General features: G+C 40.4%; 1 protein-coding gene across 2 annotated transcripts in view; it reads left to right on the forward strand.

The window, feature by feature from the left end:
- The window catches only part of MRL1 (Pentatricopeptide repeat (PPR) superfamily protein), a 403,655-nt gene that overhangs the window by 67,306 nt on the left and 311,970 nt on the right, over positions 1-24,379 (forward strand). The window contains exons 2-9 of one of the 2 annotated variants that reach the window (XM_089404401.1): positions 640-1,324; positions 1,389-1,692; positions 2,082-2,145; positions 2,272-2,416; positions 2,578-2,693; positions 12,534-12,662; positions 12,749-12,922; positions 13,001-13,165. In XM_089404401.1, coding sequence (XP_089260527.1) covers positions 640-1,324; positions 1,389-1,692; positions 2,082-2,145; positions 2,272-2,416; positions 2,578-2,693; positions 12,534-12,662; positions 12,749-12,922; positions 13,001-13,165 — 1,782 coding nt within the window. The remainder of the gene's footprint in view (positions 1-639; positions 1,325-1,388; positions 1,693-2,081; positions 2,146-2,271; positions 2,417-2,577; positions 2,694-12,533; positions 12,663-12,748; positions 12,923-13,000; positions 13,166-24,379) is intronic. The other variant, XM_089404402.1, reaches the window with a different exon arrangement.

The raw sequence follows: 24,379 nt of genomic DNA on the forward strand, positions 1-24,379 counted from the left end.
ACTGAGCTATATTTGTTAAGTCTGATTGGTCAAATTGGCCTGAGGGTATAATAAATGAATTATTTGCTCAAATATTTAGATGATTTACCTTGGATATATACTTGATAATTTATATAATGGACCAATGGTTGCATGCATTCTTCTTTGGTAAGGTATAATTGTTACTTCTATACAATTTCTGATTGTTACTGTCAGATGTTATAGCTTTTAGGGCTTGGCGTTTTGGCTGTAAATGCAAATATTACATACTTGGAAGAGACCCAAGACATGCAAGCAGAAAACCAGATTATTCCTCTGGAACTAGTGGAACTAGTCTACCTAACATTGAATGGCCATGATAACCACACTGTTATTCCTCTAGTGGGCCCTTCCCCTCCCTGCATTACACTGCTAAGGAGGATCCCAACAGAAATTTAGGAATCACTTAAGTGAGGAACTGAGCTATATTTGTTAAGTCTGGTTGGTCAAATTGGCCTGAGGGTATAATAAATGAATTATTTGCTCAAATATTTAGATGATTTACCTTGGATATATACTTGATAATTTATATAATGGACCAATGGTTGCATGCATTCTTCTTTGGTAAGGTATAATTGTTACTTCTATACAATTTCTGATTGTTACTGTCAGATGTTATAGCTTTTAGGGCTTGGCGTTTTGGCTGTAAATGCAAATATTACATACTTGGAAGAGACCCAAGACATGCAAGCAGAAAACCAGATTATTGCAGCTAATAAAACAGAAGAGCCAGGTGATGCATTGATCAGTAAGAGCTTGGAAAAGAAATATCAAGATATATGGATGGAACACCGGATAGATTTAGCTAATGAAGAGCATTTGTCAGGTTTTCAGAGTTCAGTTGTCAATGAAAACCACAATGATATCAAACAAGAAACTCAAGGCATGGGAAATGGGCATTCAATAATCAGTGCTGATAAAATGCAGGGAGGAGGTCTTGAAAATCTATTTATCAATAGAAAGATGGCATATTTGAAAGAAGCTCAAGATATGCAGGCAGGGCACCTGTTATTGAGAAATAATAATCTGCACAAATCAACTATTGAAGTGTCATCATTGAATGCAAGGAATGCGTGCCCTGAAGAAGATCATGATGCTGGAGCAAGACACCATACTGTAATAGCCAGTGAGGTACAGGAGCTTTTCAGTGCAAGTTACAGTAAATCTGACAATTTGGAGGTGTCGTTTTCCTCAAACCAAAAGTCACAAGAAACAGAGCCCTTTGATGGAACATGCGTAGATCATCTAAAGAATGAAAAAATGGAAACATATTACCAACATAGATGGCATCCTGGAGATCATGGAGGTAAAGTCAAACTTTCATTTGTTGTTTCAGGTCATGAAAGATAGTATTGAAATTTATTGGATAGGCTTACATGCAGGAAGTTTGACAATTGCAAATGCGGATAAAGAATTGGAAACTTCTCAGTCTATAAAAGAAACAACTCCCCCGTTTGCTAAGGAAGAAAGCAGAGATGCAATGATGCTGGGAAATGAGGTTGCTGCCAATGGAGTAATATCTGTCAAAAGTGCTAAAAAGAAGAGGATCATGCACAAATTTCGAGGCCGTCCAGTAGACTTTAATGTAAAACTGAAAGACTTGCTTCCTATTGATGCTACAAAAGATGCTTCAGAATATTTGCAATATTATGATCGTTGGCTTAGGGTTGACAGGTGAATCAAGAGCATTTATCTATATGGATTATTTGAAAGTAGAATTGTTCTTCTAGATTAACTTCCTGTTGCAGCTAATAAATAACTTATTTATATCCATTTGGGTACCTTTTGTCAGTGCTTTAAACGCTTGTTAATCATATCAATTCATTGAGGCATTGGCTGATCTTCCAATCAAGTCAGTGGAATCCACTGAAGATGGATATGGCTGAGGAACATGGGTTTAGCTATAACCATTGCATCTTGTTGATAGACTTGGACTTTGGCAGTGGCTGATTCCAATGTGAATAGCCATATATGTTGGGTTCAACTCTACTTAATGTAAGTGGGGACGTAAAAGCTGACTATGGAAATATAATTTTTCTCTCAATTTGGTTTTTGATTCTAAGGTTTGAAGACTGCATAAAGCTTCTAGAAAGCATGGAAAGTGTGGGAGCTTTAGATATGAATAAGGTATGCTGTTTATTTCTTCTACTCTGCTTCTGATTAATTTCCACCGAAAGGAGTTTAAAGACATGATTTTTTGTCTTGATTATCCACATTTAGTGCCTACAATTATTTATTATTCCTAATTTTCAGGTCTACCATGCAAAATTTTTTGAGATTTGTAAAAAGAACCGGGCTGTGAAAGAGGCATTTCGATTTGTTAAGATGATTGTGAATCCTACGCTCAGTACATTTAATATGCTTCTTTCAGTCTGTGCTAGTGCAGAAGATGTGGAAGGTACTGCTCAAGTCACATTCAACTTGAATCTCTTGTGCACAGGTTTCTTGCAGGGATATATTTTCTTCCTTTTCATCCAGCATCACTTTGCAGATGGTAGTAAGCATAGTATGACTCTTCAAAGTGGAGAATTTATTGTTTTTTGCATGTCACATATGCAGGAGCATTTCAAGTTTTACCCTTGGTGAAGAAGGCAGGGTTGAAAGCCGACTGCAAACTATACACATCATTGATATCAAGCTGTGCAAAAGGTCGCAAAGTGGACATCATGTTCAAGGCAAGACCATATCCACTTCATATTATACTTCGGAGGTCCAATAAATACATGCAATCAAACTATTGACAGTTGCTCTTGCTTTTTGCTGGGGATCAGCTAGATTAAAAAAACTGTCAATATATCCTGGTATAATGTGTTAGTGTGATTTTAGTAGTCTATCTGATGGTGTTCAGGATGATCATTACTTCTTACATTGAAACTTTTGCATATAGTTGCTCACTAGGTATTATATTTTCCTTAAGTTGAAAAAAAATTAATTTTGTGGAAAAAAATTCTGACATAAAAAATACATTACCTGGGTCATAAACTGGTGTCCTGATGGACTTGTCGGAGCTTCAGTATCTATGCTCACAGTTTCACTGCTGAGAAACTAAAACAATATCTCTCAAATCAACGCAGTTGAAATAATAGTCTACAAACTTCAATAAAAACCTGACTCTTTGCAAGTCATTTAAAGAAGAGTAAAATAATAGTAAACCAAGATTGAGGCCCTTCGCACACTCTGATACAAAGAAAGCACTTTTGAGTTAATATCTCTCAAAATGTCAAGAGGTATAAAAGATCCAAATATCCTATTCAAGCTCAATTATCCTGTCTTCTCTCGATGAACTTTAGTTATCTGCTTGATGTAATGTCATGTATTCATGTTCTTGTTTTTTGTGGCTGGAAGAATAAGATCTTATTTATATGATATCCCTCCTAGAGGAGAAAATTACATGAATTGCCAAAATTGGGGACATTTGATTGACTATGATTTGCCACCCTGTAGAGACTTGGACTTTTCTATCTGTCTACCACTCCTTACTGTTGAGAAATCTAGGGCATTAGGATTAGGAGATTGCTCTTTGATGATAACTGCTTGTGAATGCTTTTTACTTCTTTAGATTAGATTCTTCTCTTTACTTAGATTATTATAGTGTTGTTCTTCATCAAACAGCTACCAAAGCAAAAACAATAAAGAGACAAGAGACAAATGTAGGAGATCAGCCAGGGTCAAAACCTCTCAAACTTGAGAGGAAAACCCAAACAAATTCTTCTTCTTATACAGACTTCAATTGACAAATACCACGACCATGACCAAGACCCTTGACACTGAACCTTTCCAAGACCAAATCACAAGATCCTTATTTTTTTGCTTCTTCTTCTTGCTTAAGTCAACACAAGTCAAACTGACTTCATGCACTGCACTTCTCAGCTACCCTGAAATTTTGGTTCCTTTCCACAGACCTGCAGTTCATACTTCTGCAATTTTGCACGTGGGAAGAGTTGTAATGAGCTTGGAGTTGCTTCCCTTCCTTTGCTATACTTAGGGACTTCTTTAGGTGAACTCGGCTAGCAATGGAGCTGGTTTAGAGACCCTTTGGTGACTTCCTCTTGGACTGTTTTGACACTACTGCAGAAACCCTAGTTTTCTGCCACACGTGTGAAGATACTAGCCCAAAAACAATGCTAAACAACTTGGATTAGATTCCTCCTTCCTTCGCTTGATGATAACCTCTTCCTCTAGTGATTCTCGCACTTCTTTTCTGTTCTTATGCTTGACCGAAATTCTTGTCTCCAAATGAAGGCTGAGCTGCCTATATATAGTGGTCAGTGCATCCAAAATAAGCCGACTTGAACTGGTGCCTAGGCCGACATGTCCTACTAGAAACATCTTTAGGCCGACTTCAAGGTGACCTTGTGACATGGTCTTGGAGGGTTCACAAATTTTCTTTTACAATGAAATACATGCCCAAATGGGTCTTTCATCTTTGACATTGACTCAATAGACTTTATGACATGATGACAAATCCTAAAAGCTCACAATGGGAGCCTTAACTAGAAATAAAATTCCTTGAGCATGAAACCCATGACTCAAGCATTACAAAAATAATTATATTTTTCTTCTTTACATCAATTACATAAAATCATGATTACACATGTTGTTATGAACACCGAACCTAGTTACACTTTTCAATGCTCCCTCTCAATGTTGCACGAAGCGGGAGCGAAGCGGAAGCGCGAAGCAGAAGCGCGGAGCGCGGAAGCGTCATTTTCCAAAAATCTAGGGAGCGAAGCGTCCGCGGAAGCGTCTGCTATATATATATATATATTTATATATTTTTTTGCATTTATACTCAAAACAAACATCCCAAATACCAAATTAATTGTAGAAGACATGAAAACATGCATATTTTTGCATAAATCAAGATAGATATGGCATCCATGATTCCATTGTAGTTACTAGTATGTACAACAATCATCTATATTCTAGCTATTACAAACATACATCAAATTTTTAAGCATATTATAAAACATAAAACATTTAAGCATATTATAAAACATAAAACATAGAGCATATTATGATTTATCTAGCAAGTGAGCAACTGTCAACATTTGTCATGTCCAAAATTCAAATAATAATGTTTACAAAATATGTCACTTGGTCACCGCCAAGCCAAAAAGGTTCAAAATTCAAATTCACAAGTCTACAAGTCTAATGAGTAATCTATGACAAAAAGAAGTAGATTGTGAATATATCTACTAATCTCTCCTCCTTCCACCACGAATAGAACGTGATGGCGGGCCTCCATGTGGTGGCAATGAAGAAGATGGTCCCTGTGTAAGTCGTGGCACTGGAACTGATGAAGAAGAACCCCCTGCCGTTGGTGTTGAACCATGGAACCTAGAAACCAAGGGACCAGATGGGGGTGGGGGTGGTGGCATATCAACACCTGTGTCATCATCCTAGAATCGCTCAAAAAATTCATGCAAAAAAAAAAACACTAGTTAACAAAAAAATTAAAAACATGAATTAGAGAAATGCTTTATAAGGGAAAATTGGAAAATTCATACCACAATGGACATACCTGGATAAGAGAATCCTCTAATTGCTCTAGTCGCAACACTCCATCCTCCAAATTGGGCTCCTCTGGATTCTTGTCCCAAGTCAACAAGTCTTTATTAGACTTTGCATCTTCACAGTAATGGGACAACAATCGCAAGTTGTAATGAACATAAACCAAGCTCTCTGCCCGGTCTAAATTCAACCTGTTCCTTTTAACACTGTGGATGAAAGAATAAGAGCTCCAACACCTCTCTGCAGAAGAAGTGTTTACCACCTGTGATAGCACCCGCAATGCCAAACTCTGTAGAAGTGGAGTAGGCCCTCCATGCATGTTCCACCACTCAAGAGCAGAAAAATGCTCTCGATCTTGAATTGCATGCATGCTCGAAAATGGACCAGTGTTGCTCGTATAGTTGCTCACCTGTCTCCGTACCAATGCAGCCTCCTCCTCATCAGGGATTAATCTACTCAATGCAGCCATATATTTTTCGTGAACCTCTTTATCTTGGTGTGGTTTTCTCCTGACTCCCCCCCCAGGTGCTGGTTTTGAAAGCCATGATGGATGATAGTATTTAGGTGTCAAAACATATGCTAATGCATGCAATGGAACATTTAGCATATCCCATCGTTTTTCCACCTCTTCACGAATATAATTGTACAAGGTGGTATCTCTAGGCTCAACAATGTCTTTAATCTGCCCCAACATGCTATCCATTTGCTCATACACCTCCCCAATTACTGGTCGATCTGAATCTGCAAACTTGATCATGTAATAAATTGGTTTGGTGAATTGCAAAACATATTTAACCTGTGACCAAAAGTAACTGTCAAGAACAGTGTCCTTGACTTCATTAGCACCATCTGTACTGACGTTAATTTCATCCCATGTTTCAGCACACACCAGATTAGTTAAAGCTTGTCTCACCCTCACTAGCCGCCTAAAGGTGAGGTAATAACTAGCAAATCTTGTCTTTGCAATTTTAAGCAATTGCAACTTGGAGTAAGTGCCATAGAAGTAGTTTACCCTTGTATGCCCTGTGATGAATTTAATGAGCTGCTTCCCTTTCCCGTAAACCTCAGCAATCCACCCACAATCTTTGTGTTTCACAATATCATGCATCAAAAGGTTCAATGTGTGAACCAGGCACCCAGACCAAAAGATGTGTGGATGAGTACGCTCAATAATTTTTCCTGCTAACTTACAATTTGCTGCATTATCTGTGATCACTTGAACCACATTATTCGGACCAACATCTTTGATTGATTTCAATAGGAGATCTGCAATGTTTGGTGCAGTTGCACTGATGGAGGAGGAGTCATGAGATGCAATAAATACTGCACCACTAGAAGAAACACCAAGAACATTTATCAAATGTTGGTTTCTAATATTTGTCCACCCATCTGATACAATGGATACCCCAGAATCCACCCACTCATGTGTAAAACGTGTCAAAGCTCTTTGAACCTTAGCTTTTTCTCTTTCTAATAACACTGTTCTAGCTTTCTCATAGTTGGGGGCCTTGTATCCTTTTGGGGCTTCATTGATGGCCTTTACCATGTCATGCCAATAGGGAGAGCGAAGCACATTGAATGGTACACCGCAAGCACAAAGAAAACGGACTATCTTTCCATCCACATCATCCCTCCCAGAAACATTAAGGAAATCCCCTATTGTTTTTCTACCTCCAGAGGTTGCAAAAGTACCATGAGGAGATGGGCAACTACCAAATTTAGAGGTTGCACTTGATTCAGAATGAGTTTTTTGTTTCTTGTTTTTTCGTTGTGCAGCCATCTCTATTTTGATGTATTTTTGTCTTTGTTCACTTGAAATGTTTGGGCAAATGGTTACCCCCACGGAACCCTTTTTTTCATCACTGTCTAGCACCCCACAAAGATGCCTCCTCAGACGGGTATATGAACCCGTATATGGTTTTCCTCCATGACAACCATGAGGGCACATCCATTTGTAAGATCCACCACCCTTTCCCCCTTCAAGTTTGGTCACATAGTTCCACAAGGGATTTGATGTACCTTTCCCATCTTGTGCTTCAGTGTCCTCTTCAAGTTCATCCCCTTCCTCTTCAAACCCTTCCTCCTCATCATACATTGGGTCACTACTATTAGGACCAAGTTCATCCCCTTCCTCTTCCCCTCTATTCCTCACCCTTGCCATCATTAAAACCAAGAGTGGAATGATACATAGAAGCCAAAAGAACACCATCTTGGAATATGGATATAGGTGGTGGACAACCTGTAAATAAAGGAGCAAGTAGAAACAATGGGAAAGAGTAGGAGAGGGAGGAGAAAAATACAATTTTTTTTTCAAAAAAACAAGGGAGTTTGGGGTTTGAACTTACCTCTTTAGCTCTTGTAGATGAAGTCCTCCAAGCTCTTGCTCCAAGCTCCTCCTCCTTCTCCTAGCTCCTCCTTCTTCACTCCTCCAAGCTCTCCTCTCTTCTCCTCTCCTTTCCTCTCTTCTCTTCTCCTCTCCTCTCTTCTCTTCTCCAACTCTCATAAACTCAAAGTGAGCAAATGAGAAGAGAATGGGGGCTTTATTCTTTTCTAAAGTCACCCTAAACTCACCCTAAACTCACCTAACCCACCCCCTCATGCTAGTTAAGTTACATTTTAAAACAAATTAAAAAAAAAAAAAGTAAAAATGCGCTGCCGCGGGGTTGCGTCCGGGTTGCGCCTGGGTGGCGTGCGGGTGGCGTGCGCTTCCGGGCAGGTTGCGTGGCGCCACCCTGTGCCCGAAGCGTCCTCCGATCCGCGGTTCCGGGCGGCCGCAACAGCATTTGGCAGGAATCGTTTTTATTTGCCGGAATCGCGCCACCTCCAAATGTGAATCGCGTTTCCAGTGTGGATTCCGGGACAATTCGCTCCGATCCGCGATTCTGGGTTTGGATCCGGCGGGGGGGGGGGGGGGGGGGGGGGGGGGCGATTCCTGCAACCCTGCTCCCTCTTAACTAGGGAGGTATTCATAATCCATACAAGTTACTTGGACATTCTCAATATGAAGAATTCTCATAAGAAGAGTTGGATTGGTAACCTATCTGTATAACATCATATCATCCAACATTGTCACATAGCAAGGCCTTGACTAATAGCTCTATCTCTCCACAAGGTCAGAGCATAATGCTGGCGAGACTAATGATTAATAGACACCTTCATCATTGTCTCTCTTGGAACATACCCCACCCAAGCTCTCTTAGAGTATGTTCCACCAGGACTATTCTTATCTTGGATTCCTAGTCCTCAAAGAATATCGGTTCTCCATGACTACTCTTATCTTGGATGCCCTAACTCATCCTCAAGAGTATCAGATGCCAAATGTTTACCCAATGCTCCATTCTATCTTCCCAAGTGAAGACAAGAATGATGTGTCCATCTCTCCCACTCAACTTAGGGAGGACATACCCATTCCACTGAAGGAATGTACCCAAGCTCCCTCTTAAATAGGGACTTGACCAGGGATTTGCTTTCAACGACTTTCTAGGTGGAGATCATGGGACAACCCGCTACTTGTAGAACTCCTTCCTTTGATGTCATGAATTTCTCCTTTGTCATAGAGTCTACATCTTTCGAGACTTCTTTGTAGGGCTTAGACCATCCATCACTTTCATCCATGTGTCAGTCATATCATCATTCCTTTCATTGGAAAGTAATCCATTAGTCCATAGCTAATCTTCCTTCATGCCATGTTGCCTTCTTCTTATTAATACCCATTAATATTTTTATTTTCCTAAGTTTAGACTTAGGAACCAATTAAAAATATTAATTATTTTAGCAACTCCTCATTCGGGTGGAATTTCTCCAAACGATTTATGGGTTCTGGAGATCTCATGTGTTCTAGCCCCTCCACAAAATTTCCGAGCTAGAGCACATTCGATGCTACCCAAAATCACATCAAGGGTCTCTTTCTTTTCCAGACTTTATCAAAGTCTTCATATCTTTCATGGAGATATCATAGTCAAGTCTTTCAATCCTTGTATGTTGATTGCCTTCTTCATAGTTGCATATTCCACGATATGTTTCCTTCCTTCTTCACACATTTTTCTTCCCAGGAACTTTTAATCAGAGTTCCTCCGATTACTGTCAACCACCTCATATTTCATATGAGGACATATTATGTTGATTTCATCTAGTCAATGTGTGACCCATGCCTTCTTGCATCCTTTCAAAGGAGGAGATCCTTTCTTTTGATCATGCTCTCGAGATAGAGCATCATGTTACTTGCAACTATATGACATGACTCTACATGATCAAATACAAGCATACATATCTCATTTTTCTTTTAGGTCATTTAGACTTTCTTCAACAACTTCCAGGCATTGGGCCTCAGTTGCATTGGGTGAGCAGACTAGTCCATAGGTTCGGATTGCTTGAGGACAAGCAATCTTGGGGCAGGAGGATTTGTAATGTTCTTTTTTTTGGTGTTCCTTATGACATGGATAGGATGGATTTTCAGAGTTGCGGGCAAACACGTCACAGGTGTAGGTTGGCGTCCTCAGTGGGCCTAGAGGCTTTTGGAGGGGTTTTGAAGAGTTTTTATGAGGTCCGATGGCATTCGCTTGGTATATTCCATCATCCGCACAGTTTCCCTTTCGTTCCGTTGCATTCCGACAACTTTCAAAAAAAAAGTTATTCCATCAAGAGCTTAGCAGTGGCATTTCAATATAGTTTTGGAGGCCAGTGCAGGCAACAGATTATCTTGGAGGCCAACTTTTCATCTCAGCTATTTTGGTTGTATATGCATGTAACCCTAGTTTATCCATTATAATAAAAGACGAGATTGTTCCCGTTATTTTGCTGTATTTTATTGATGATATTTTTACATGGCAATGTTCTGATAAAAATAGATGGAAATTTTATATGGATAATTTTGATTGAGCTAAATTTCAAGAATCTGCAAAATTTCCCCGCTTGGGATATTAGATAAAGAGTAGGGAGCCTTAGCTGAGGTGATAGTGGGCTATCACTCCATTTTTTCCCTTAACCTAGTAGTTTCCCTTTTAGGATGCCCTCCTAGGACCCTTGCTAGTTTGAGCGGTAACAAACTCCAATTTGATTGTTGCGCTGACTTTGCCTTTTGGTTATAAAGAGGATGCCCAAAATTGGTCATGCTGGACTAGAATCTCAAGGATGGCTTTGACAACACCAGTTACTCACATGAAATATGGCACGCTGTCCGAGGATTAATTTTTCAGTAGCGTAGGCTCACCAGGAGTGCTCTTGTCCTCTAGGTATTAGTTCTAGAAATTGCAGTCAAGGAAAGAAGTGGGACTTGGTCTCTAATTCTCGTACCGTCTCATGCACCAACCAAGTAATTAATAAGCAGCCCAAAAATCGGATATTCGGCCTGGCTATAATACTGAATATGCTCCACGATAATTTCCCACCACTCTGCCACAAATACACTGCCCAGGAGACAAAGAAACTTGTCCAGCATTGTGATAAGGGAGTGGTTCTGCCTAGGAACTCAAGCTGCATTTTTTTTAAAGGAAAATCGGACCCCAGAAGCCCTCTGTTTGCTACCACGATATGGACAATTACTCTAAACCATGAACTCAACCTCTGTTTGGTCTTGAAACTTGTTTCCCAGGGCTCAGATTTCTGGTAGCTCTTCCATCTGCAAAAATGATATAGAGAATACCAAATAAGCTACTAAAATCAACTGATAACACTTGAATACCTCAATATTTCTTGGAAATCTTGTTCTCCATTGAAGCTCAATGGTGAAATCTGAGTGATTTCACTCTCAAATCCAAACTAGGGTGTCTAGTTTCAACACCGAAGTCTGCTATGGCGACTAGGGTTCCAAAACCCTATGCTTCTCCTTCAAACTCTCTCCAAGAGCTCTTTCTCCAAATTGACAAATGCACGAATGAATGAGGAGAGATACCTCCATTTCCCTTTTTTATAACTCACTTACCTTTTCTCTCCAATTAAATATTTAAAAGCACTTTTCCTTTCTTTATTTAATAAAGTGACTTTTATAAACTAATTAAAGTCACTTGTAATGTAGGAAAATACTTAATTTTCCTTTGTGGTCACATTGGCCACCCAAAGCCCCTTTTTTTTTATCATTTTGCCCTGCACATCTTTTCGCCCTGATTCCAACGAGCTATTACACTAAGGTGTTTCTCGAAGTAATCAGCCTAAAACAACACCTTAAGAGTAATTAATTAAAATATGCTTGTTAATAACGCCATTTTACAGAAATCGTCAAAATGCAATGAAACAAAGAGCAAATCGCGCGGAATTGATCCCATGATGAAATATGGTAAGTGATCTCAGTCGGACCCATAAAACTCCTCTAAAACCCTCCGGGCCCACCATTGGAGTAATCTCGCTCCTATGACCAGGCTGACACAAGCTTAGGAAAACCCTCCTAACCACCTCACCAGGTAATCCAAAATTTGGGGACATTACAAATTCTTCCTGTCCAAATAAGTGCCATCCATTTAATGGCTATGTTGGAAATGAAGAGGCACAATGCACATCGGGAAGACGAGGAAGAGATTGTTAAGAAATGAATTTTCGGGCCGATTGAGGATGCAACAACCTTCAGGAAGCATCTTTGTCATCTTGGTCTGGATGGAAGTTTTAATTATTTCAGAAGTTAGTTTTACTTTCTGTAGTCATTGTAGTCAGTTTAAATTCCATAGTCATTGTACTTGTTTTAAATACCAACTGCAGCTGGAAATGTGTGGCTAAATTTTTAAAGACTACTGGCTATATATCTTAGTTAGAATTCATATTTCCAAGTGTGTTTTTATTAATTAAATTTTCTTTGCAGATTACTGGGAAAACCATTTGGGCAACCCTTTCTGTCTGTGTGCCTTCTGTTAATCTTTCTGCAGTTACATATTGTCATTCATAAATTTATGTAAAAGATATCCATTTTTTGTTTTGTTTTATAGTTAATCTTGTTTAAAAGTTGTCTTACAACCATGCCCATATACTTTTCACTACATAAGAATAATTCTATTTATTTGAATTTATATGTACAGGTTTTTCATGAAATGGTTAATGCTGGATTAGAGCCTAGCATTCACACATATGGGGCATTGATTGATGGATGTGCAAGAACTGGACAAGTGGCTAAGGCATTTGGTGTTTATGGAATCATGAGATCAAAGGTATAGCTTGTATGTATTAAAAGGTGATATCACTTATTTGTAAGTATGAAGAGCTTTCTCAACTGTTTGTCAATCTATTGCCTTAGAAAGTGAAGCCTGATCGTGTCATATTCAACGCACTTATCACGGCATGTGGTCGTTCTGGAGCTGTTGATCGTGCTTTTGATGTATTATCTGAGATGCTAGCTGAACCACACCCACTGGACCCTGATCATGTCACTGTTGGTGCCTTAATTAATGCATGCTCACAATCTGGACAAGTGAGTCTTATTTGTTATTGAATCTTTTGATACCCATTCATGTGTCATTTTTCCTCAGGTACCTGATATTTGATGCAGGTTGATCGAGCACTTGATGTCTACAAGATGGTGCAAGAGTATGGAATCAAAGGAACTGCAGATGTTTATACAATGGCTGTGAATGCATGCAGCCAAAAGGGTGATTTGGATTCTGCCCTTGGTGTTTATAATGATATGATGAGAAATGGTGTATGCCCTGATGAGGTTTCTCTCTCAATCTTATCTTTTCAAGTTTTTTTTAATGGTTTCTTTTCAAGTTTATGCAATTTTTTCAGTATTAAGTACATCATTATTGCACTAGGAGAATAGTAACGTTAAATGACTTTGTTTCTCTTGTCATATGTGAAGGAAATGATATCTTCTCTTAGAACCTTAATTATCTCCTTAATCAAGGGTATTCATTAGTTAGAGCCTATGGAGATTCTAATGCCCACGTGTAGTGTGCTTATATCCAAAAGTGTAATTCTTGCTTCCACTAGAGGAAAAAATGGACATAGTGATGAAAATTATGATATTAATGATGCTGAAACGACATAAATAAGAACCAAAGAATGAAATTAGTGGTGGAAATCTGCACACATAGGAGTGGTTTGCTATAATATTCCTCTCTGGAAGTACCTTAAGTTTCACCCACTTTTCTAAGTTTTGTTTGATTTGGTCTTTGAGAGATTTTGTCAAACAGTTAGATTGTAGTATTCCTAATGGAAATTTACAATCACAAACAAAACAAATATAGCAAAAACACATACAAAAATTTACAGCACATTAAACAACCAGAAATCTCCATAAACTGCACTGAGCTGAGCCATTTTATTGATATAATTGCTGGGTACAAAAGTAAAATCAGAAAGCATGCACCTGGGCTTTCCCAAGGCAAGCTAACAATGTCCAGGTGATGAAATCAACTGCTATAACATGCAATGTGGCTGTCCCCAACAATCTCTGCACTGCCCCAGTGAAAATTGCACTACTGGCTGCAAATAATCGCTGCTAGGGCCTCCTCCGGTGCTCATTGAATTCTGGTAAATTAGCCCCAAGTTCTCCACCGATAACCTACAAAAACCCATGAAGGAATTGGCCAAATGTTGACCTCGGAATTTCGGCCCAATTTCCCCTAGCTCCTATAGCTATTGGCTGAGTTGGGGCGCCTATTTGACCCCTGAAATCTGCCCAAATTTTTTTTCCAAATTAATCTTGGCCTCTCCTCAATAAACCCAGAAAAACTCAGAAGGGGTTTGTCCTAGTTTTGATGCTCCAAAATTGACCCCAAATGCTTGACCCTCCTCCACAAGCAGAGGATGTAACTTGTAGCAGAGGTTGCGTTTTCTGCTCCACCAAAATGCTAGAAAATCTCCTACTATCCCCTCCAATCCAACTCCAAATAATCCAACTCCTCAATCTCTCTCTCAAGTCTTCCGTACACTCAGGCCCCACAAATGACTGCGTAATCCTGTGCAAGATGATGTAGGCTCAATCCCCAAAAATTCGTACTACTGAATGTGGATCTCTCTCCTGCAATTTCCCTTCTTTCCTCTTGCAATTCTGATAATTAAAGCCTAGTAACGGATGTGCTCAATTCCTGACTCCCACTTTCCAAAGGAATTGCGTACTCCCTAGTTCTGCATCCCAACTGGCCAAGGAAATTCATGGAGCTGCGTGGTATCATCCCGGCTACCAAAGATGAGTAGAATTTGCCTCCTTAGGTTGGCACTTGTGGTCCACCGAAGAAGAGGGTGGGATTTCCCCTTGGAAACCTTTGGTGCTAAATAGCACCTGTGACTCAGCTGAAGAGCTTGAGCAACAATGTGTAAAATGTCAAATGATCAAAAGTGCTCAATGATGCTGCCTTCATCTTATTTATAATTTCTGCTCGCTTCCTTCACGTTGGTCCCTTCAGAAAGCAATTCGAGCCGCCTCCTTAGCCATTCTAATTTCTTCATCAAGGGGTGTGTATTTCATCATGTGGTGGACCCAAACTGATCCTCAACACCTACAAGAAATGTCATAGACAACATACCTTAGCTCACTGTTTTAAGGTCTGATTTGTTTACTGCAACTTAGGTTGGTTAGGGCATATCACAGTCTCTTTGGTAGCCTTCTTTTCCGCCCAAATTTGCTCCAAGGTGATGCGACTGCCCTTCCTTGTGGGGATGAGACCCTTCACAATAATCCTAGGTGGTTCTAGCCTTTACAAGGTCCACGACCTTCCCTCACAACAAGCTTCCAGAGATTTGCAACAAACTGGTTAAGGGTTTTCCCGCCCTTTAAATAGTTAATGCGGCTGCCCTTCCTTGCAATAATTCGGTCACCTAAAATGGCCTAAGACAACCGTTCAAACCTTCGTTGGAATGCTGCCTTAGTTGCGGCCTAGTCATCCCTTTACTCAGCCTGTTACAAAAAATAGTCCTCAAATACATCCATTGCTCGTCCTCCTTCATCTCCTCCTCATCACGTTGTCCAGAATCTCCTCGACCTTCTTAACAGCTTCCAAAACCCACATTGTTCTGTTCTCTTTATGCTGTGGCTAAAACAAAGAATGTTTAGGGTGGCTGAACAACATTTAGGGCAGCTTCGATTTGGACAGTGTATAGCCTTGTGTCCACCATAAGAGTTGCCCTCCATGTAAGCTACCACATTAGGACGTAGAGCCTTCTCTTCATTGCCTACATCTAGATCTAGGGCATGCCTTCTCTGTGACAACGTTGAGCTAGGGCATCCTCTTCTTAGGGCTGCGTAGATTCTTAGGATCTCTTCCTCCCACCAAAAACCCAAAGACAAGTGGAGAGGAAAAGAACACAAGAAGTGTGTGTGAGAAATGATTCTCAAGTCATCTCCTTTTATACTAAAACGTTGAGCACATGTGGGGTTTATTTGGTTGTTGGTCGACCTTGACGAATTGTCTTATAACACAAATAAATTCATAACTCCATGAATACTTATCGGAATCAGATGATCTTTAGATCAATCCTACACTTCTTGATGAGAGGGATCTAAGAAAAATATCAGCTGCCATAAATAAGATGACCCACATGGAACTTGGCCCTAGTTGCCAATTTTAACATACAACAATGTGACAACAAGGTACATGGTGCTGCAAACTCATTGGACAACACAATGATGGGACAGTAGCATGTTGGGACAACAACATGTTAGGACAACAGCATGTTGGGACAACAGCATGTTAGGACAACAACATGTTGGGACGACACAATGATTAGGACAGCTATGACATTGTGTAGCAGTGGCACAATAGGACAGCAACAACAACAAGTACATGGTGGCTGTACATAGTGGTATGGCACATGGGACAACTGTATTTAGTGCAGCAAATTCATGGTGCTTAAATAGTATGGTACATGGGACAACAACAACAACAAGGTGCAACAAGCATAGTGCTGCAAGCACATTGGGACAGCAGTATGGTACTTGGTGCAACAAGTACACAAAGCAGCAATGGTGCAACAAACACATGGGTGACAACATGGTGCAATAGTGGCAGAGGTACAACAATGCTAAACACTGAGACAATAGTGCAACATAAGGTGCAGCAGTATGATGTGTACAACATGGTCATAAGGTCCAGCATTATGATGATGGGTGCATCATGGTGCAATACAGTGAGGTGCAACATGATGACGAGATGTAGCACAATGATAGGTGAAGGAGTCACCTAGGAGAATCGGTTGAAGCAACATGTCTTCAACTGATCTCATGTATCATCTTCTTAGAGATGATCTATGCTCTTATCTAGATAAGTCAAAGTGTTGACTTCTGTTGTAAATGTACTATCTCTCTCTCTCTACTGAACTATTGAAGAACATATAAGAAGAATTGATCAAGGGTTTCCCTACATTGGGGTTTGTCCCTGGCTAGCGCCACATCTTGTGTCCTCTTGTCTTGGCTTGTCTTCTGCGATTTATGTTTATGTTCTATCTGCAGTTTACTTTAATGCTGATGTGATTGCTAATCTGGAAAAGATATTGAGCTAACTATGAAAATTGAAATAAATTGCTCTAAGCATAGAACATACCTAAAATTAACATGGTATCAGAGCTGAGGTGAAGACAAAGACCAAGCAAGAGTGAAAGAGCAATCACCAAAGACAGTTGGGAAAGGACAAAAGGATCAATGGATTCCTCATCCCTCTTCAAATTCGCCAAGGGTGAAGTCGAAGTAGAGAATATTATCAGAATGGCGCAACAGAAGCTTTTGATGGCCCACCTAAAGATCACTTCAATGGGAAGTCTGGATCTAAGGGTGGAAAGAAAGATAGATGCCTTGTTTATAATAAGTTAGGCCATTATGCGAAGGAGTGTCCGAATGGCAGGGACACATCTCTTGATGAAGATAACAATCATTCCAGGGACATCTTCAATGATCGGAGGAATGACAGGTAATGCAGGTCATCAAGGAAACGACTGACTCTTCAAAGAAAGCAAGGAACCCCAGGTACGAAGAATCAAATGTTGTTTCCGATAAGATAAAGAAGCGTTATCTTGTATTGGCCCTCTCCTTCAGATTCTGTGGGAATAAGGCTTATTGATTTTAGTGCTTCAAGGCACTTCATCGGATAAAAGGGTGATCTCCCTAATTTGGTAGAGATGGAAACAATCGTGGGATTATACTTGGAGCCTATACCACCTATCCCAAAAAGGGTGTAGGGAATGTTACCCCTCAATTAAATGAGGGTAACTCGATTCATTTACAAAGATCTCTTTTGTGTACTTGATCGCAAGAAGAACCTGGTGTCCGTTTCAGCAATGGAAGTCAAAGGTTTAAGGGTGGCATTCATCGATGGAAAGGTAAATGTTTGAAAATAAAATTTTCAAAGATGCTTTTACTCATGGGTTCAGGGTTGGCAATTTGTGTCAAGTTGCGGAATGGTCCATTGGGGATCATGTCAATTGACATATCTCATCTATAACACCGGAGGTCTACTTATGAGGCCCTACCTTATGTGAGTCAAATGGTGACATGGATGCCTGAATTCAAGAAGAGCATAAAGGTACATGTCTGAGATGTGCCGAAGGAAAATCTTACAAAGGGACCATTCCCCTCATGTAGCAGGTCCACAGGTTTGGAACAACCCGAGGAGTTTGAGATTCATGATCGGGAATCTCATGTATACAGGTGGAAGAAAGCCCTCTATGGTTTGAAGCAAAATACCCCGGGCGTAGTATGAGAGGATTGATAGCTGTCCGATGAAGCTGAGATTCACTAGGAGTGAAACTGATCCAAACCATTGCTCGAAGGTTGTGGTTGATAGACGTCTCATACCGACACCTTCTGAGGACGACCTATTTCTGACATGTGTAGACCATCTCATTTGCAGAAGTAAGAGGGAGTTGGATTTCAGATGTGGAATGGTAAATTGCAAGCCCGTGACTACCTCGAGGATCTTAACTTTCAGAAGTTATATGGTAGTGATGCTGGACTAGATTTGGGAAATGCCTCTAAGTTCCATAAACTCATTTGCGTTGATGCTCTTGGTGAATTTCCGTTCGGACATATGTTTTGCAGTTAGCATGATGAGCTCATCTATGGTTGAGCCTCACTGGATTGGTGCCAAGAATCTTCTGACATATCTTCGAGGCACAATCTCTCATGAACTGAGATACACTACCGGAAATGTGAAGCTGCATGATTATTCGAATGCTGTTTAGACAGACAGTGTGGAGGATCTCAAGAGAACTTCTGAGTGCTGATACTCTTTGGGTTCTGCTCGATATCCTGGATGAGTAGGAAGCAGAAGATGGTTGCTTTGAACACCGCTGAGACTGAATACATAGCTACGAGTATGACATTGTGTGAAGCTACCTGGTTGCTGGAGCTCTTCAGTGAGCTATTTGTACACATGATGGATACCACCGTGATCTTCTGTGTCAACCAGGGGGGTTCAATTGTTGAGGAATCCAGTATTCTATAATTTTTCCAGTATATAGACATCATATACTACCTTATCTGGGATATGGTACATCGATGAGCAAAGAGGTTCTATCGCACTGAGATTGATGTACAAGTCACAGACATTCTGTCAAAGCCCGGGGGAAATGTCAAATCTGTGACTTTCCCGAACGACTTGGAGTTGTTGAGAGACCTTCTTATGAGGGTCCTGCATGTTGCATGCATTGAGCTCTAGGAGCTTCGGGGGGCTTGGGGTACACTACTGGAGCAACACACGACCATAGGGCAACTCACCCTCCCCTAATGGCGTGCTGTGTACAAGGTGAATGGCTCAGCCTTCCCCTGTGATACCCCAAGACAACTTAGGGATAGGATGAATGGTTCTCCTATTGAGGCATCCTACCCATGCAGTCTGGGACTCACGGAAAGTACCTCTCATCTGGCCAATGAGCAGGGAAATGGGGTTAGGGACCATAGTAGGACTGTCGATGGACACATCATTGTATCTACCGTACTCCCTATGCTAGGTTGACCTCCATTGATTGGGGATCAATGTAACTGATTTGGGATCAATATGAGTGGTTTGAGACACTCTCTTGTGATATTGATCTGAGATCAATAAAACTGACTTCGGGTCAGTAAAGAATGGTATGAGACATTCTCAGTCAATTCTTCTTCTTCATGGTTTAGCAGAGCTCAGCATAACAGAGCTCAGCAGAGCAGAGTAGTGCAGGGCACTGATGGCAGAGATAGTAGAGTCTGGTAGATGGATCAACGGATGGAATTCTTCCTAGTTGAGAGGGAGTGTTAAAATTGGAAACTAGGGCCAAACTCCATGTGGGTCATCTTATTTATGGCAGCCGATATTTTTCTTGGATCCCTCTCATCGAGAGGTGTAGGATTGATCTAAAGATCATCTGATTCCGATAAGTATTCATGGAGATATGAATTTATTTGTGTTATGGGACAATTCGTCAAGGTTGGCCAGCGACTAAATTGTCCCCTCTTGTGCTCCACGTTTTGGTATAAATACAAGTGCCTTGCAAGTCATTTGTAGACACAACTCTCTTGAGATTTCTTCTTCTCCATTTGTTTTGAGTTTTAATGGAAAGAAGAATCTCTACGGGATAAACGCTGTCCTAAAAGGATGGCCTAAACGCAGTCCTAGATGATGCCCTAGCAGCTCTACGCATGACCTAGATCTAGGACGCAGTCAACCCTAATCCTCTACGCTATCAAGGAAGAAAGCCCTCATCTACTACGCTGTCCCAAGGGTGATCCTAACCGCAGTTATGGAGATGCCCTAAATACGCAGCCATGGAAATGAAGGCAGAAACCCTAACTGTAGGTCTATGGAGGAGAGATGCCCTAATCTTAGTTGCTACGCTGCCTAATGGAGATGGTACCTAAATGTTGTCTTAGAAGAGAAGTTCTACACAAGTAATGCCCTCGCTGTCATGGAGCTCTCACACTTAAACGTTGAGATAAAGAAGCCACCTCCAACTATCCTTAATATTGTTCTCTAACTATTGTTATGATTGTCATAGATTGCTGTCTTAATGGAAGCCTATTGCTGTCACCTAAACGCTAAGAGGAGAAGACATTGGCATTGCTATGTGCTAGGCTGCAAGCCATAGCACTATAGCTAGCCACCTTGAATATGACAGTTGGATGCATGGTGCAACATATGGTACAACAATGGGACAACAATGGTCAATGGCATATGGTGCACAATGGGACAAGAATGGTACAATGGTACAATGGTACAACAAGGTACATGGTGCTGCAAACTCATTGGACAACACAATGATGGGACAACAGCATGTTGGGACAACAACATGTTGGGATAGCACAATGATTAGGATAACTATGACATTGTGCAACAGTGGCACAATAGGACAACAACAGGAACAAGGACATGGTGGCTATACATAGTGGTATGGTACATGGGACAGTTGTATTTAGTGCAACAAATTCATGGTGTTGCAATAGTATGGTACATGGTACAACAACACCAACAAGGTGCAACAAGCATAGTGCTGCAAGCACATTGGGACAACAGTATGGTACTTGGTGCAGCAAGTACACAAAGAAGCAATGGTGCAACAAGCACATGGGTAAATGCATGGTGTAGCAAGCACATGGGTAAATGCATGGTGCAGTAGTGGTACAAGGTACAAACAATGCTAAACACTGGGACAACAGTGCAACATGAGGTGCGACAGTATGATGTGTACAACATGGTCATAAGGTCCAACATTGTGATGATGGGTGCAACATGGTGCATGACGGTGAGGTGCAGCATGATGACGAGATGCAACACAATGATAGGTGAATGAGTCACCTTGGAGAATTAGTTGAAGCAACATGTCTTCAATTGATCTCATGTATCATCTTCTTAGAGATGATCTATGCTCTTATCTAGGTAAGTCAAAGTGTTGACTTCTGTTGTAAATGTACTATCTCTCTCTCTCTGCTGAACTATTGAAGAACATATAAGAAGAATTGATCAAGGGTTTCCCGACATTGGGGTTTGTCCCTGGCTAGTGCCACATCTTGTGTCTTCTTGTCTTGGCTTGTCTTCTGCGATTTATGTTTATGTTCTATCTGCAGTTTACTTTGATGCTGATGTGATTGCTAATCTGGAAAAGATATTGAGCTAACTGTGAAAATTGAAATAAATTGCTCTAAGCATAGCACATACCTAAAATTAACAATTAGAATACAAAGAACCTAATGTAATTAAAAGATGAACATGCATATACAGAAGATACTTACCTGGAGCTTACCTCTTTGTTGCACCTTGCTCTTTTCTGCCCTAGAAAGTCTGGTCCTTTGTACCCCTTGACAACACTTGATCTAGTTTTTTTCTTGCCTTCTAGTAGCACGATATTGAATCTGATGTATTTCTGTGATTTTAGATCCCCAATATGTGATCTTTGGTCCTGTAGTAGCCCTCTGAGTCTTCTTTCTAATGCCACAGGTCTGACCTAATTTGGATTCTTCAAGGCAAAGTTATGCCCAATCTCTCACAATGACCTAATTATGGACTAGTTCAGTAGAGCGAACTTGTACGACGTGCCACATGTCATTGTTTCCTCCTTTAGCTCTGAAATTGATACATAGAAAATTACAGTCCATGCACTATCCGCCACTTCATATAGAATTCCAATCCGCTTCTCAAAGAGAGTGTTATGACGATTTTCCCAAGCTCACCTCTTTGAGATGAAGTTCGGGAGCCTGCAAAAGCCCTAACTTCCACAGATCATATCTCCGAAAATATAGCGAACCAAGTTTTGAAATTCGGTCACGAAGTTCATCAGGATTTCGACTCAAATGGGTTTTAATTTCGACATCTAAGAGTTCGCAAAAATAAAGTTATAGCGAAAATGCCACGATCACTACTTTTGGAGGATATATGAGATTTCTTGTTATAGAGTTGAGAGGGGCTTCTATAAAGAATGTTGGAGGGATTTTAGGAGCTTAAAAAATTATTAATTATTGACTATTCAATGACCAAAATCAATGATAAATGCAATGCCACAACCCCATGGGGTTTTAGCCCACTAATTGGGGTTACTAACTTTAATCTTGAATAACTTACAAACCGTGAGGAGTTTCGAGGAGAACTATATATCGATAGAAAGATATTTTTGAGTAGAGTATTCCTATAATGGTTGTGAGACGAGAAACCATGAATGATGAAGCCCATTGTGCCATGGAAGTTCAGGGTCATCTTTGGTGCTGCTTGGGTTGACATAAATGACAACCTCAGATCATCTTTAGGTCAACACCTCACATTGGTGATCACTGTTTCTTTTATCACTGCCTTATATTCTAAGATACTTTTGTACAAGATGTTTGTACTCCCATGAGAATGTCACGGAGATCCATATATCATGACTGTTGTGCGAGATCCATCAACACAACCCCTTTGAATGAGATCTTCTTCATTCTACCGAGATACTTATAGGTATGTCGAAGCCATTATGTTATTGTGATCTGTTGATACAAATCCGAAAGTTAAGATAGAGATGCCGAGATATGACCCTTGACACTTCTTGTAATTCTGATCATTGTTTGCATTATGCAATGAATACGTTACTTGGATCATCTTCATACTCTTATCCAATATGCCTAAACATCTTACCTCACTATTGCGTGAATCATTTTGCTCCATTCATGCAAGGTCTTGACTACAACTACCTCACTGGACTGCGGCTCCTCCATGCTTGACTGCAGCTCTCTCTTTATCACTGCAGCCACCCTTTATTGCGGCTCCTCTTTATGACTGCGGCTTCATCTTTAAGAGAGTTTTGTTCTGCTCCATTAGGCCGAGGTCAAGACTACACCTAAACCCCAAACGAGGTGCAGTCAAGCCCTAACTGCGGCTCTGCTCCTCCACACGAAATCTCAGAGCCTTCCGAAATTTTCTTGTATATCTTTCGTTGACTCTTCATGGGTATTTATAGTGGTCATCCCATATATGCAAGCCGACATGAACTTTCGAACCGACGTGACCCTTTCTTCAAGCCGACATGTCATATATTTATTTATTTAATTCATTTTGGAGCTGACGTTACATTCCTTTGTTGTTTTGCTTGCAGATTTCGGTGAGCTTGCTCTTGGAGGATTCTTCTTGGTCTTGGAGGGCTGGTTTGACACCAATACATTTTACATAGGCTCTTAAAGAGCTTCTCCATTCATGACATGACTCTTTGTCATATAAACAAAATCCTAAAGACATCAAGAAGAAATGTTTGACCTAGTTACACTTATTGCTCATGAAAGCCATGTAGCAAGATTACCAAAACAAAAATAATTTATTTCCTTTTATTAAATACAAAGATCATGTCATTATGAAGACCGAACCTAGTTACACTTTCTTCAACATATATTACATAGTGACTGTGTGCTGTATGTCTACGTTAAAGATTGTGATCATCAAGAGGCCGAGACAGAGACTGTCCTCCTCTTTGCAAGTGCACTAACACTGTCATGCTGCTTCTGTGATTACCCACAAAGGTGTAGAGGCAACCGAGTTTCCTGTACCTTATCCGCTGTCTTGAAACACTGTAATCTCATCCGAAAATCTCAGACAAGTTCGAGTTTTGCACCTGTGATTTGCGGATGGAGGTGTCGTCTTATGTGAGACTACATGACTTACATTTAATTCATTTTCTGGCTGACATGAAGAGGATTGTGCTCGTCATTACTGGAGGGCTGTTAGACACCATTTTATAGACATATAAATTACATATATGGTCAAGAAGAGTTCTTTACACAGGTCTTTGACTCTTTGACTTTCCTAGACCTATGGAATGAGAAAGAAACTCATTCTTATAATTTACAAAAATAATATTTCCTTTTCTTGACAAGTACAAAGATCAAAATTTCATTTGTAAATACGGAACCTAGTTACACTTTCTTCAACACTCCCTCTTAACTAGGGAGGTAGAGCATCACACGGAGGCAGAGCATCACCCAGTGGTTTGTATGGGATCTGGGCATTGG

The sequence above is a fragment of the Pinus tabuliformis genome, chromosome 2_2 (assembly GCF_031772625.1).
Source record: "Pinus tabuliformis cultivar Carrire ecotype Pingquan chromosome 2_2, CPIR1, whole genome shotgun sequence".
Classification (NCBI taxonomy): Eukaryota; Viridiplantae; Streptophyta; class Pinopsida; order Pinales; family Pinaceae; genus Pinus; species Pinus tabuliformis.